Source organism: Elephantulus edwardii, unplaced genomic scaffold, assembly GCF_000299155.1.
Source record: "Elephantulus edwardii isolate Elephantulus edwardi_28Jun2011 unplaced genomic scaffold, EleEdw1.0 scaffold00094, whole genome shotgun sequence".
Classification (NCBI taxonomy): Eukaryota; Metazoa; Chordata; class Mammalia; order Macroscelidea; family Macroscelididae; genus Elephantulus; species Elephantulus edwardii.
The window spans coordinates 12,635,726-12,650,545 of NW_006399844.1; the positions used below are offsets into that span (position 1 = coordinate 12,635,726).

At 35.2% G+C, this 14,820-nt stretch overlaps 1 protein-coding gene across 1 annotated transcript in view; it reads left to right on the forward strand.

Annotated features, from left to right (window-relative positions):
- Positions 1–14,820, forward strand: part of PAFAH1B1 (platelet-activating factor acetylhydrolase 1b, regulatory subunit 1 (45kDa)) — a 39,267-nt gene that overhangs the window by 5,795 nt on the left and 18,652 nt on the right. Inside the window, exons 2-5 of the mRNA XM_006891100.1 lie at positions 4,168–4,252; positions 4,897–4,971; positions 5,926–6,132; positions 14,677–14,818. Of these exons, the coding sequence (XP_006891162.1) occupies positions 4,168–4,252; positions 4,897–4,971; positions 5,926–6,132; positions 14,677–14,818 (509 nt within the window). The remainder of the gene's footprint in view (positions 1–4,167; positions 4,253–4,896; positions 4,972–5,925; positions 6,133–14,676; positions 14,819–14,820) is intronic.

A 14,820-nucleotide genomic window follows, 5' to 3' on the forward strand; every position in this document is an offset into this window, starting at 1 on the left:
ATAAATGCACTTGAAATATGTATAACAGAATCTACATGTAAGAACTGTAAAAGTAAGTTACATAAGGAGGAGGGAGTATAGAGAATAAAAACATCTCACAAAAGAAAAAAAAAGTTTGGGTGGTCTCATCCTGTGTCATTTACTGCCTCTGAAAACCAACTTGATGGTAAAGAACAGTCCAGTTAGTGCTTTTCATCTTCATAACTTTTTAGTAACGTTACTTTTCCCACAAGTTAAAAAAAAAAGGTAAGATGTAAACACAAATAAACAGATGAATGGTGAGATCAAAACTGGATTTAGTGGCTGCCTTCTATTTTGTGGATCTCTTACTCCAAACTTTTAATTTATGTATAGGAATGACTAGTGATAATGGAATTGCTTTTTTTTTTAAAAAAAAAAAATTTCAACCTAATCTGTGTATGTGCTAGATAACTTTGGAGTGCTGGATGGGTTAATTAATATCAGGATGTTACCTCTACTAATGGGAAATAGTAAATGCCAAGTACTTAGTATATACCAAGCAGATTCCATTTTCTAAATGATGAAAATAAAAATTCACTTACCCAAACTTTCCAATTTCCATGTTATATTTTTTTCACTGTTGTGGATAGGTCTCATTGTAACCTCTTGCTGGATTTGTTCCAAGACTGGCAAGTGATAAGCCTTTGAAGTGTGGTGCCCTCTTCAAGTGTCTTGATGAAAGATAATTATTGTAACCCTTTCTCAAACAGGGAGCTCTGGTGGTGCAGTCCACAGGGACCCAAAGGTGGCTTCTCTCTGGTGCAGGTTAAGATCCACTTTTGACTCAATGAGTGGGTTGAACTGAGTGCATTCTTAGAGATACGTGGCTGCATCTATGTGTTGTTGGATAAAAGTCTTTGATACTAGTTCTTTTGATAGTGATTGTGAACCATCTTTTCTGATTCTGGGAAGTGTACTGAATTTGGTTTTCATGTACCAGGAAATCAGTTGATATTTTACTCAATTTCTTTGTGAGGTTTCGTACAATTATTCTTTGATATCTATTTATTTGTGATCTATTCTCTTTATTTTAGAAGTCTTTAAGCCTTAATCAAATTTATAAAAAATCACTGTTAGGTCAGAAGCATCATGATAGACCCTAAGAAGTACCCTTTTATTCTGTAAGAACCAAGAAACTTGTCCATCTTCATTTTCCTTTATGTAGTGAGGATGTATCTGAGCAAGAGGTACCACATAACTGGAACAGATAGTTGACTTAGATAATAAAAGATGGGGGAATACAGAGGAAATTATATGGTGGGAACTCAATATCTTTTTTCTAATCCAATACAAGATGGAGGGAACACAGAGGATATTATATCGTGGGAACTCAATATCTATTTTCTAATCCAATATACATGGTTAAAAGCTTCACTGTACCTTAGTTGTGTCTATTACGGGAATATAATTGATAAACTCTTCTGGGACTAGTTTGTATGCGTTGTGTGCTTTATTGTTAATCACAACTTTCCTTAATGCTATCAGACTCATTTAAATATTAACTCTAAATTATTCTTTTTCTACATGTACACCTTCTTTGATGGTTCAGTATTCTGTTACTAGTAAATGATAGCTATTTAATTTTTAAAACTTGGGCCAGTAAGTGGTCTTTTTTCTTCTTTATTATTATTCTTAATTTTAATGAAAATTTACAGAGATTTTGGATTTCCATTCATTCATTGTTGCACTTTTCTCGCTGCCCACCCCTCCCCCCAGTTCACTCTTCTCTTTGAAAAATAAAAGAAAAATTCTTTTATTGTTAAACAGTCCCTCCCCCCAAGTCCACTCCACTATGCAGCCTTTGTTCTTGACTCCTTTCATAACAATAATATCTAATCATGTATCCCTTTTAAACAGTTTTCTTCCTCATCTGTTTCAATGCAGTATACCTAATTTATCCCACTTTCTCAGTCTCCTTCCAACCCTGATGTTAGTCCCATTTTACAACAGTGGCACTATGCAGTATTTGTCCTTTTGTGACTGAGGTATTTCATTCAGCATAATGTCCTCCAAGGTCACCTATTTTGTATAATATTTCATGAGTTCCTTGTTTTTCAAAGCAGCGTAGTATTCCGTTCTGTAAATATACCAGTTTCTCAATCTATTCGTTTGTTGATGGGCATTTAAGTTGTTTCCAACTATTTGCTATAAACATTGTATGACCTTTTGACTTGCTGTTATTACTTAAGACCTTAGATATTTGTTGTCCCTTTGCATTTATTTGAAACTTTTTTCAGTTGACTTGCTCTGATCTCTATTTTAGCTTCTTTGCTTATAAAATAATAATATACTTATTGATATCTTCTAACCACATAAAAGTTTATTTTCTTGAAGGTTTTTAACACAGGCTTCATCAGCACAAAATATTGATGGGCTATTATGAGAGTGTTTTCTGTTGGAACACTCACCTAGGACTAATTGGTGGAAATAAATTAAGTTGATTTTTTTAAAATTACTATTACTTTTGTGTATGTGTACTGTCAAATCGGATCTGACTCTTACAGGAGGAGATTGCCCCCTCCTTCTTCAGCAGAGCATCAGGTTTTGAACCATGTACCTCTGGGATTGCAGTGCAGCTTCTTGCCACTAGGCCACCAGAGCTCCCTCAAAAATAAGTTGATTTATATCTTTCTTATTGAATTGAATCATCCATTAGTAGAACAAGCCAAAAGGTACAGGCTGGCTGATACAAACAACATGAAGACAAAGATTCTATAGAAACATTAAGATTTTACCCCTCTAACTCATGAGTCTTAACGTAGTTATTTTCCCACACACTAGTACATTTTGCTCTAAGTCATTCTGTTAGTTATCTGGGCTATAGAGTGTTTATTTTAATTCTTTATTATACTTCCGGATACTTTTTTAAAAGCTAAATTCTAATTGCCAGGCCTTGAAATGTATCTGAGTATAAGAAGTAATAAAACACATGCTCATTGCATTGGAACTGAGTAATAGCTGATCCTCGAACAGTTTTTTTGGAGGCTGTAAATCTTAAGGGAAGTGATTGTCCATATTTCTCTGTAGGAGTACCTGGTATATTAAAACTGCCAGGGGCACCATCTTTGAATTACCAACACAGCTCCCTACTGAATATACCTTCAGAGCTCCCTAACAAGTAATGAAGGAAAGCAAAATTATCATCACAAATTGATAGCTTACTGTGTAAGCCATATCTTGAATTTTTTTCTTTTTTTATTATTAAATTTTATTAGTTTTAATGAACATTTACAGAGATTTTGGGTTTTCATTCATTCATTGTTGCACTGTTTTCTCCACCCTCCTCCCCAGTTCGTTCTTCCCCCACCCCATGTCTGTTTTAATTGTCCAATTGCCACAGTGCTTGTCAAAGCCAGTTCTGATTAATCTCCTTTGTCAGTGTGTCCTTTGCCATTCCCTATCACTCCTCCCTGAGAGAGACTTCACCCTGATTCATAAGGAAAAGGGGATGGCGTATTCTCTTAGCTACTTCCTGCTGAAAAGGAACACTGTGGGTTTCAGGGTGAAGATCTTCTCTCACTACTCTAAAGGGCCCCTTTGGCAGTAGGAAACACATAGACTATTATGGAGATTGATTTTGGAATTTAGATGCACTGTTATCAATTGTGCTTAGCCGTACATGTTCATATCCTTGAAGATGTATCATGGAAGTGTTGCAGCCTAGAAGATAGAAATTTAACTAACAAGTTAAAAGTGCATGAGTCAAAAATGGAAAAGCAATAATATTCTGAGTAGAGGTTCTAATAGTAGCACAAATCAAGTTACAGAGGTAAGGTGCTTCCATTGCCATCCTTACTCTAACTTAATTCTTTTTTTTTTAAGTTTGTTATTAATTTCAGTGAAAATTTACAGAGGCTTTGGATTTCCATTATTCATTCATTGTTGTAGATTATATCTTGAATTTAACTTTGAACTTTTGAGGTCCATACTCAAAGTAACACATTAGAAATGTGTGAAACTAAGAATAATGTATGGCCATATTGTGACTATGTCCATTTTAGGTTGGGTTCTTTTTTGTGTGTAATATATACATGCTTTAGAAGAAAACTCCCTTAAGAGTTAAAGCTAAAGCTGAGATTTTAAATGCTATTTCTTAAAATAGAAATGAGAATTTATTAGGAGTCATTTGGATTTGTTTTCTTTCAGAAATCGAGCTATAGCAGATTATCTTCGATCCAATGGCTATGAAGAGGCATATTCTGTTTTTAAAAAGGAAGCTGAATTAGATATGGTATGTTTGACTTATAATTATTCATAACTTAGTTACATGAATGAATTTTACTCATGTATAGCAACCAAGCTGTGGTGCTGGAGAAGAGTATTGAGAATACCATGGATGGCTAGGAAAACAAACAGATTCATCCTGGAAAGGATTAAACCAGGTGGCTCCTTGGAGGCAAGGATTCTGAGGCTCCGTCTAACATATTTTGGACATGTTGTAAGGAGAGACCAGTCCTTGGACATCATGCTTGGGAGGATGGAGGGACAGCGCAGGAGGGGAAGGTCCTCTGTGAGGTGGATTGATTCAGTGACTGGGGTAATAGGGATGGGCGTGTCAGAGACAGTGCGATTGGCACAGGACAGCAGAGTTTAGGGCTGTTGTACATAGGGTCGCTATGAGTTGCAAGCGACTCGACAGCACATAACAATAACAAACATAGCAACCAACTTCATTATGCATAATTCGCATCATTTGATTTTGTGTTCTACTTGGCACTAAACTTGGTTTATGCTCCTCATTTTTTCTGTAACCAGATAAAAGTAACCCTACCTAGAGAATGAATAGTCTGTGTGGCTGGACTGTTACAGCGCCTTTTTTTTTTTTAAATACTGGTTTATTTTGTACAGCTTTTAATAAGTTTCTTCTCTCTCTAGAATGAAGAATTAGACAAGAAATATGCTGGTCTTTTGGAAAAAAAATGGACATCTGTTATTAGATTACAAAAAAAGGTCAGTATCTCTGCATTATAAAAGCTCTGCAGATTATTGCTAATGTGTAAGCTTAACTCATTTTAACCAGGGTTACTGACATTGAATCCACACAGCCCTAACTTCAAAGAGTTAGTACAGAATGAAATGATTGTTGTAATTAATACAAACAAAGCACACGAAAAGCCAGAAATGTTAACACTAAAATGTGTTTGTAGCCAGGTCGTTTTTATCTTTGAACTTTCCTGTTTGTGAAGTGAATACAGTAAATGAAATTTCAGACCTGTGATTGAATTTACTAGATGGCTGAAGTGAGAAATTGACCTTGTTAAGAGTTAATTGATGTAATTCTTAGCACGTAATCAATGCTCTCTAAATGTTAGCTTTACTTAGAATTATTAGTATTACTATATAATGTAAATTGTAGCTTGGAAGGAATTTACTATGAGTAGCAGATTCAAGACCAGGACAGGTTTGCTTTTCTTCTTCAAAATAAATAAATAGAAGACTATGATCAAAAATAATTTTTAAATTTCTTTGAATGAAATAATTATATTGTACCAGATCTTTTTTAACTTGTAGTTAATCTTTTTAAGCTGATTTATTTTGGTGGTATAAAAACAGTGCTTTCAGTTAAATCTGAATTCGGTTATATTTTGATGCTTTGCAAATTACTGAGATATTTTTTACATATTCTGCAAATGTCCACCTGCTGCTTTTGAGTCCATGTCGACTCATAACCTCTATCAGGTTATAGGGAAGAGACTGTCTTTATCTTGAGGAGCAGCTGATGAATTAAAACTAATTATCTTTCCGTTAGCAGTGCTAAGATATAACACCATACTGCCAGAGCTTGTGTGTTTGTGTTTGTCTACCCATACATATACATACAAAAGAAAACCAATTTTTTTAAAGTGATGTTGATTTATTTTTGCCACAATCTGTAAATAATGAAGTTTTTCCCCTTCTCACAAGGTAATGGAATTAGAATCAAAGCTAAATGAAGCAAAAGAAGAATTTACGTCAGGTGGCCCGCTTGGTCAGAAACGAGACCCAAAAGAATGGATTCCCCGTCCACCAGAAAAATATGCTTTGAGTGGTCACAGGAGTCCAGTCACCCGAGTCATTTTCCATCCTGTGTTCAGTGTTATGGTCTCTGCTTCAGAGGATGCTACCATTAAGGTAGTCTTTGTTTTGTTTTCAAAATTGAAAGATGTGCAGAAGGGTAATTGTTACAAACAGATTTAGGATTAATTGAAAACATCCTGACAGTGAGGACATTAGCAGAGGGATAAGAGAGATTCTTTGAAACTGTAAGTGGCTGTTAACAAACCATAAAAGACAGAAATAGAATAAAATAAAAATTCATTGTAGCTCCTAAGAGGCAAGCTGCCAAATAAGGTCACTGATGAATTTGAGAAAATACAGTGTTATTAATTTTAGCATTAGGCTGTAGGTCACCTTGTGCTTGAGTAATTTTTATTCTTAGAGATCAGAGGTAAAGTGTATGCCTTTTTTAAACAAGGGCAGTATATGAAAATACAAGTTTATAAAATTTATTCAGAGCTTAAATGTGTTTCACAGAAGGGTTCATTTAGATTGGGTTCTCCTTTGTGTATTTAAATTGGCGAAACTAAACAGTTCTCCAGAGGTGTGAGAATGTAAAAGAAAGACTATAGAATGTATAATGTGTAATCAATTTCATGTATAAACTATATATTCCTTTCATTTTTTAATTTTTCATATAAGCAAATAGTTTAATGTTTTATCTTTGTAGTCAAGAAAAAAACATTCCCGTCCTATTGCCTGTACAGGCACAATAAAATGACAGTTGTGTGACCCATCTGTGTAAAGATAAGATAGTTCAAAGATTTAGGGTAGATTTTTCTATTCTGAGTTATATGTCAGATTAAATTCTAGATTTGATTTTATTTGTGACAATAAAATGTTAGTAGGTTAGAAAATGTGGAACAATAAATTAAGGGAGCTCTGATGGCCTAATGGCAAGAAGCTGTGCTACAATCTTGAAGGCATGTCGTTCGAATCTGCCAAATGCACTGCTGGAGAAGGAGAAGCAATCTCCTGTGCCAGTTGATTCGACGGCACACAACAAGAAAATGAAAGAAAAAGTTTAAAAAAATCTTGGGGAGAGAGAGAGAAAAATAGCCTATAGTAGCAGTCAAGCAGAAAATACAAGCATAACTTAAAAATGTGACAATGATTAACCAGTTCTCCAAATTAAACATGGTTTTCGTTTTCTAATTTATTTCCTTAGTTCCTAAATCAGTGACTTCTGTCCAACACATGGGACAAAGCTGCTGCAAAGTAATTGAAAGAAAGTCCTAAGTTTATATTCACATCTTTCTTTTTTTCCTTTCATGAAGTTTATTGAGCACCTGCTATGTGCCAGGCTCACATCATTTTTTGTAGGCTGAAATAATTTGATACATTCATGGATTACTGTATTCCAAATTTATGTCGAATGAATTAAACTATAAACATAAAATAAACTATTGTCATTGTGTACTAAAGCCTGTAACAGCTATCATGAAGTGTAGGAGATAGACATTCTTGAATAGGTTGAAAACTCTTAAAATGGAAAAACTTTTCCAAAAAAGAACACCCAACACTTACAACAACCAGGTATTTTGATTCTGCAGCAGTAGCTTAAAAACATAAACCACTGTAAATGTGCCCTCTTAATACATAGTAAGTTAACTTGAAAATACTACAATAGGAAAAAATTCAAATGTATCTATCATCATGCCTCTTATCACAGCAACTACTTATTATTAAATGAGTTAAATCATGAAAATGAATACAGTGCTGAGTACTTTATAACTTGTAGTTGTGTCAACTCTTTTTCTGTGCACTTTCATTATTATCTTTCAGTCATCTAACTATCCTACATAATGTCCTCTTCATATTTAAAGTTTCTCAATATTTTTTGATAGTTTGTGGAATGAAAAACCATTTTACTCCTCATCTATACTTTCTTTTCCTTTGCTGGTTAGCTAGGTTATTTTTAAATGATGACTGTGATAGAACTACCTTTAAAAAAATAAAGCAGCACAATAGTTTTTGCCGTTTAATGACTATCTTGATCAAAGTATCAGATCTGCTTAAGGTTCCATTTTCTCATTTGTTGGAAGAAACTTTAAAAGAGTAAAAACCAAACCAAAAACTCGGACTCATTTCTGTGAAATTGGAACCAGCCCTCCAGCAGGTTTTTAGAGACTACAAATCACATTGGAAATTACCCATCTTTCTCCCATGGAGCTTCTGGTAGCCTAGGAAGGGATTCTTTTCTATGATCCCTTCTTTGGCCACCAGAAGAGTACTTAAAGATATCAACATCTTAAGGCTATTTAGGGTAGAATAAGGTAGGTAAAGTACCTGTAACTAAAGATACATTTAAAATATTTAAGGGAGCTCTGGTGGCCTAGTGGCAAGAAGCTGCACTGCAACACGGTTTGAATCCACCAGATGCTCTGCTGGAGAAGGAGGGGCAGTCTCCATCAGATTAGATGTGACGGTACACACACACACAATTTTTAAAATATAAAAAAAACCCACCAATAAAATATTTGTGTTTGTGTAATTGTTAAATAAAACAGATTTGTTGCTTTTAGAACCATCCATTAAATTTATTTCATGAGCATCTGAACTTTATGGTAATTTAGGGAAATTGACTAAAGGTAGATATTTCAAATTGTTCATTTTATAATTTTTCATGAAATCACTTAAGTGTTTGAAATGTTATTTTTGGTTGTGACTTAGAACTAATTTTTAATAGTTCTTAAATGAATAAGCAACTCAGAGAACTACTAATTTGACTAATAAAACAGGTATGGAATTGACAACTTAAAATAAGTAGGTCATATGAATTGTAAATAATTTGTTGTTATTATTTCCCATCAAGTTGGAACCATCTCATGGCTGAACCTCCCACAGGTTTTTAGAGGCTGTAAATCTCATGGAAGGAGACTGTCTGCCTTTCTCCCAAGGAGCATCTGCTGTATTCAAACTGCCTGCTTTTAGCTTGGCAGTGTAACTCCTTACTACTAGGCCACCAGAGCTCCCATACAATTAGATTGATTGATTCATCTCTGACAGGTAGCAAAAGTCTAATGTCTTTGTAGGAAAATGAACAAAGGATATGAATAGATAATTTGTAGAAGTAATGGCTTATTGACATAAACTTTTGGCCTCATAATGATAGAAGAAAAAAAAATAATGATAGAAGAAATGCAAATTAAAGATTATAATACATAATAAATTTGACAGAGTATTGCTTTGGGCATGTTGCTAAGCGGAGAGAGATTCCTTGGAGAGGGACATGATACTGGGAAGGGTAGAGGGTCAGCAAAGGAGAGGAAGACCCTCTCTCAGTCAGGTGGATTGACAGTAATGACTGCCACAGTGCCACAGGATAGAATAGGGTTCAGGTCCTTGGTTCATAGGGTCACTATTAGTCATGCTCAACTTGACGGCACCTAACAACATAATAGTTTTAAATTCAGATTCCCAATACTGAATTTGGTGAAGCAGAAATTGTTAAGGTTAATTATTTTAATAAAACTCATTGAGGTTTATTAAAAACACAGACAGTGTAGACCAGAAAATGTCCATTGTCACAGAGTGAATATGGCCACTTTACCAGACTGCAAAAATGGGATTAATTCTTACATTGTTGGATCAGAAACTGAAGATAACAGTGTTCATAATTGGCTGGCTAGCAGAGGAGTTAAAGGTGGGAAATAGACAGTGGAAGATCTATAACATATAAGAAGGATTGGCTAGATAAGATGTACATGGCATTTAGTTTATTATAGCTTTGAGTCTTTTTGGTCAGCAACAACATTCTTCCTTGGTCCTATCTGTTTCTGTCCAATCATGTAAAGATTTATTGTTGACATTGTATTTTAAGACCCTCAGGCACACACACTCTTATCTTGCCTTTATTTATTTATTTGTCTATACAAAATTCTAATACAAACAATTTCTTTCAATTTCCCTCACCTCCCCACCCATCAAATTGTACAACCCAATGATTAATCCCCTCTTCCCCGTGTACATCCGCATCCCTCTGCTTCCAGCCTCTCCCACCCCTCTTGGATCCTTATACTCATTCGACAGTAATGGTCTTATACAATATTTATCCTTATGGGACTGAGCATAATGCTCTCCAGTCCCTCCCAAGTTAGGTAATAATTTGCAAAGACCTTTTGAATATACATTAGATACTCTTAACTTGCAGGCTCAGGCCAGGCCTTTGAAAAAAAGGAATGTTTTCCTTAAGGCATTTAGTCCCTGTCAGTAGCAAGGTTAAAGGAACTGCCATTTGGAAACAGTTTTCATAATCAAAGTGTTAGCACTTTAAAATGGAGTTAAGGCTCCATTTAAATTGCCCTATTTACACATAAACCAGGTGTTCTGATTTTAGACTCTGATACATTCCTTCCTCTTGATGATCGACTTTAATTTTTAAAATCAATTGATGACACTTAGGTTGGCTTACTGTCTTCTGCATGAACTGGTCAATGACATGGTTAGGAGGATGCTTGTTTTATGACAAGATTTTAAGACCCCAGATACTCTCTTCTTTGACAATCGGGCACTATATCATTTCTTCATTGTGCCACATGATAATGCCTGTTCTTCAGTGATCTTCTTAGGGAAGGATCGAATGGAGTATTGCCACCTTAGAGGATGGTTACATAATTAAGAAACCTTAACTGGCTCAACTCCACTGATAAAATTAAGTGTCCAGGAATTTGTATTTTTTAAATTATTATTATTATTACTATTATTACTATTTTTTTTAAAACATTCTGGGTACTTTGATCCTTCACACAGAAATACATAGTCCTAAGGGGTACACATTATACCTTTCCTAGTATTATTAGCTGGAGGGAGCAGTAGTAAAAACTATAGAAATATGATAGCAATGCTAAAGGTAAACAGACACTTGCCATACAGAGGTAACTCGTAGTTGCTGTGAAGCTGAGCATTGTGACAATGGTCACCCATGGTGGACAGTGTTTGGTGGAGCTCCCCGATTAAAACAAGCTTGGAAACAGGAGTTGCATCCACTTCCGAAGTAGCTTGCCTCTGGAAACCCTTTGAACCTGGAGAAAGGATGAAAGTTATACAAGTGTCCAGGTCTCTTTTTTAAAAAGTTTTTTCTTTTTACTTTTCATTTTATTATTTTTTGTGTGTGTACCGTCAAATCGGATCTGATTGGTACAGGAGGAGATTGCCCCTCCTTCTCCAGCAGAGCATCTGGTGGATTTGAACCACGCACCTCTGGGATTGCAGTGCAGCTTCTTGCCACTAGGTCACCAGAGCTCCCTATGTCCAGGTCTTTTGTTTTGTTTGGGGTTTTTTTATTATTATTAAATTTTATTAATTTTAATGAACATTTACAGAGATATGTCCAGGTCTTTTGTTCACAGGGTTGCTATGATTTGATGATACTTAACAACAACAAAGGAAAACAGGCACAATTTTTTAAACTTCACAACAAACAAAAAATTTATATTCAGTAAGGCCTAATTGGAAGAAGCAAGCATTCTCAGTTAAATTTAATATACTCTTTTGGGAAACAGTTTAGCAGAATATATGAAGAATTTGAAAAGGTTTTGCTTTGCTGTTGTTGATGTGCCCTCAGGTCAGCAACACTATGAACATTTTGAACCTTACCCTATGCTGTGTCATCCTCATGGTCACAGACAGAAACAGTTGAATCCAATATTAGAGTCACCTTGTCAATCCATCTTGTGGGTCTTCCTTTCTACCTTCCTGCACCTTTCCAATCATGCTTTCCTTTTCTGAGGACTGGCCCCTCCTAACAACATGCCCTGAAGAATGTGAGGCAAAGTTTCACTCTCCTTGCTTCCAAAGAACATCCTGCTTTTACTTCTAGGACAGACCTATTTTTTTCTTTTGGCAGTCGGTGGGATATTTCATAGTATTCTCCAGCACTACAGTTCAAAGACATTGTCTAACAGATGCAAAGCAAGCAATTGAGAAGACTTGGATCAGGTGTACTTTAGTCGTCAAACTAACTTAAATTTATACATTATGACCCAGTAAGTCCTCTTCATCATTGCTATCTAAACTATTAGAAGTGAGAATAGATTTATTTCAGTAATCAGAGGTGTTCATCATTGTTGTTGTTGTTGTTATTGTTGTTAAGTGCTGTCCAGTCACAGGCGACTCATAGCAACCCTATGAAGGAGAGTCCTCGACACTTGGGTGCCTTTCATCCTCTCTCCAGGTTTATAGGGTTTCCAGAGGCAAGCTGTTATGAAAGTGGATGCCACTCCTCCTTCCAAGCTTGTTTTAATCGGGAAGCTCCATTCATCATTACGGTAGTGAAATTTTTAGCAAACTTCTTTGAAGAATTTTAGCTAGCAATAGGAATGTTTACTTAGTATTTGATCACATGGAAGTGCTTATGATGTGAAGCAGGAGGAAAATGGAACAATTAAGCAGGGGCGTGGGGAAAAACACGCCATTAGTTGTTCTTGTTGTCTTAGAGTTGGAACCCTCATACCTAACCTGGTTTTCAGAGGCTATAAATTGAGGATATTGCCCATCATTCTCCCACAGAGAAGCTAGTGGATTCAAACTGTGTGCCTTTGGGACTGCAGCACTATTTTTTTGCCACTAGACCACCAGAGCTCCCTAAGTAGGATTGCTGTAGTTGTTAAGTGCCTTCGAGTCAGAACTGACCCATAGCAGTCCCTGCAGTGGGTTAACAGAGGCATTGATTGCCCATCTATTCTCCTGTGAAGCAACTGCTGGATTGAACTGCATGCCTTTAATAACATGTTCTGTTATCTCATTACAATTTTTCCCCCCTCAGTATAGATTTTATGATTAGACAAAATAAAAATATCAAGTGAAGGAAAACTTAATTCTTAGAATTCATATGAAGCTGACTAAACAAAAGCGCTGTTTGCTTGACACAAGGGGGAATGCATTTCAATTTCAGGAAGTACTCATTTTAGAAAAATACTTAACATGGGAAGAAATGTAACTGAAACTCTGCTTCAAGGTTGTACCTTACTTATATCTGAACCATTGGTGTCAAAATTAGGAATTAGGTTACCAGAACGTGGCACTGCAATTTCTCTTGAACATGCTTTCTTTTTTAACATCAAAATATTTTAATTTTTTTTCATGGTTGTGCATTTTCTCCCCCCCCCCATGCACCCCTTGTTCCGTATTGTTGTCATACATATAATGCATAATCGTATATTTCTTTTGGACATTTCTTCCCCTCTTGTGATCTAATGCCGTTTTCAATATATATACACACTCCTTTCCCATTCTCTCCCCAACCTTTCCCACGTCTGTCCAATTTTATAACAGCATTGTTAGGCAGGATTTGTCCTTTGTGACTGAGAAATTTATTTCCTCCAGTCACCCCCCATGTTGTGTAATGTTATATGAATTTGTTGTTTGCTGGGTAATATTCCATTTTATGATTGTACCATAGTTTTTCTCTACATTCATTTGTTGCTGGAAAACTTGGGTTGCTTCCATCTCTTTGCTCTTGTGAATAAGGCAGCAATAAACATGAGTGAGCACACATCTGGTTGAGTTATGGCTGTGGTTTTTTTAGGATATATTCCCATAGGTGGAATTGCTTGGTCAAATGGTATTTCTGTTGCCAACTTTTTGAGAAAGTGCCAGGCTGCTTTCTATAGTGGTAATACCTAGAACATTCTTTTTAAAACAATGAATTATTATCTTATTAAATCTAACAATACATACATCACAAGAAAGTAAAGTTTATCCTGGAATACAAGTTTTTCCTAATGGAAATATCTTTCAAAGATAGTTTCTTTTTCTTTATTGTGATTTATGTAGCTTTGAGAGTACATTTATGATTTATTATTAGGTCAAAAACTTAAAAAAAATCCTCATAACTGTCAAGTCAGAACTAATAGCTGACCTTCTAGCAAGATGTAAATTTCCTTAAATTGGTTGACATACAACCTAACATAGATCAATTTGTGCTGATCACAGAATGAATAAAAATAAAATAATTTTATTTTAACCATGGAATTCATGTTGATTGAAGATTGAACTACCAAGTAGTATTTGACTATCAGAACAAAAATTTAGTATGATTTTGAGATGTTTCTGATGGTGTTTATCCTTAAAATTTTAGTGTTACTTCTCAAATAATTGGTTTTTTTTTAAAAAAGCCTAAATATGATGATAGGAAATCTTTTTTAACCAGAAAATATGCACTTTATGTATAATTACTTCTGAAGAAGTTTTTACTTGGCTTTTCACATGGCTTAGCATTGTTGCTCTATTATTTACATATAACTGCCTGTCACAGCCTTTTGAACCTTCCTGGCCCCGCTCATATTTTCTTATTTATATATGTCTGTTACCTACTTCTAGATTGGGAACAAACTAAATCAAGTTTCTCCACTAACTATTGTTAACATAGTTCAGTATATGATAAATGCTTAATTAATATTAAATGCCTGTATTAATAATTGGAACATTAGCTTTTCTGTATTATGTTTGGGGTTATTTTTAAAAAGGTACAGTTTTTACTTGAAGATGCCGTGTTTCTAAGATTCTTCCTTTGCTCCTTGCTCAGTTAGTCAAGTCAGGAAGGTACCAGACTAATTTACTGATGCAATTTTGGAACTATAAAGGAGAGAATTAACCAGTTTTCTATTCACTTGACAGGTGTGGGATTATGAAACTGGAGATTTTGAACGAACTCTTAAGGGCCATACAGACTCTGTACAGGATATTTCATTTGACCACAGTGGCAAGCTTCTAGCTTCCTGTTCTGCAGATATGACCATTAAACTATGGGATTTTCAGGGC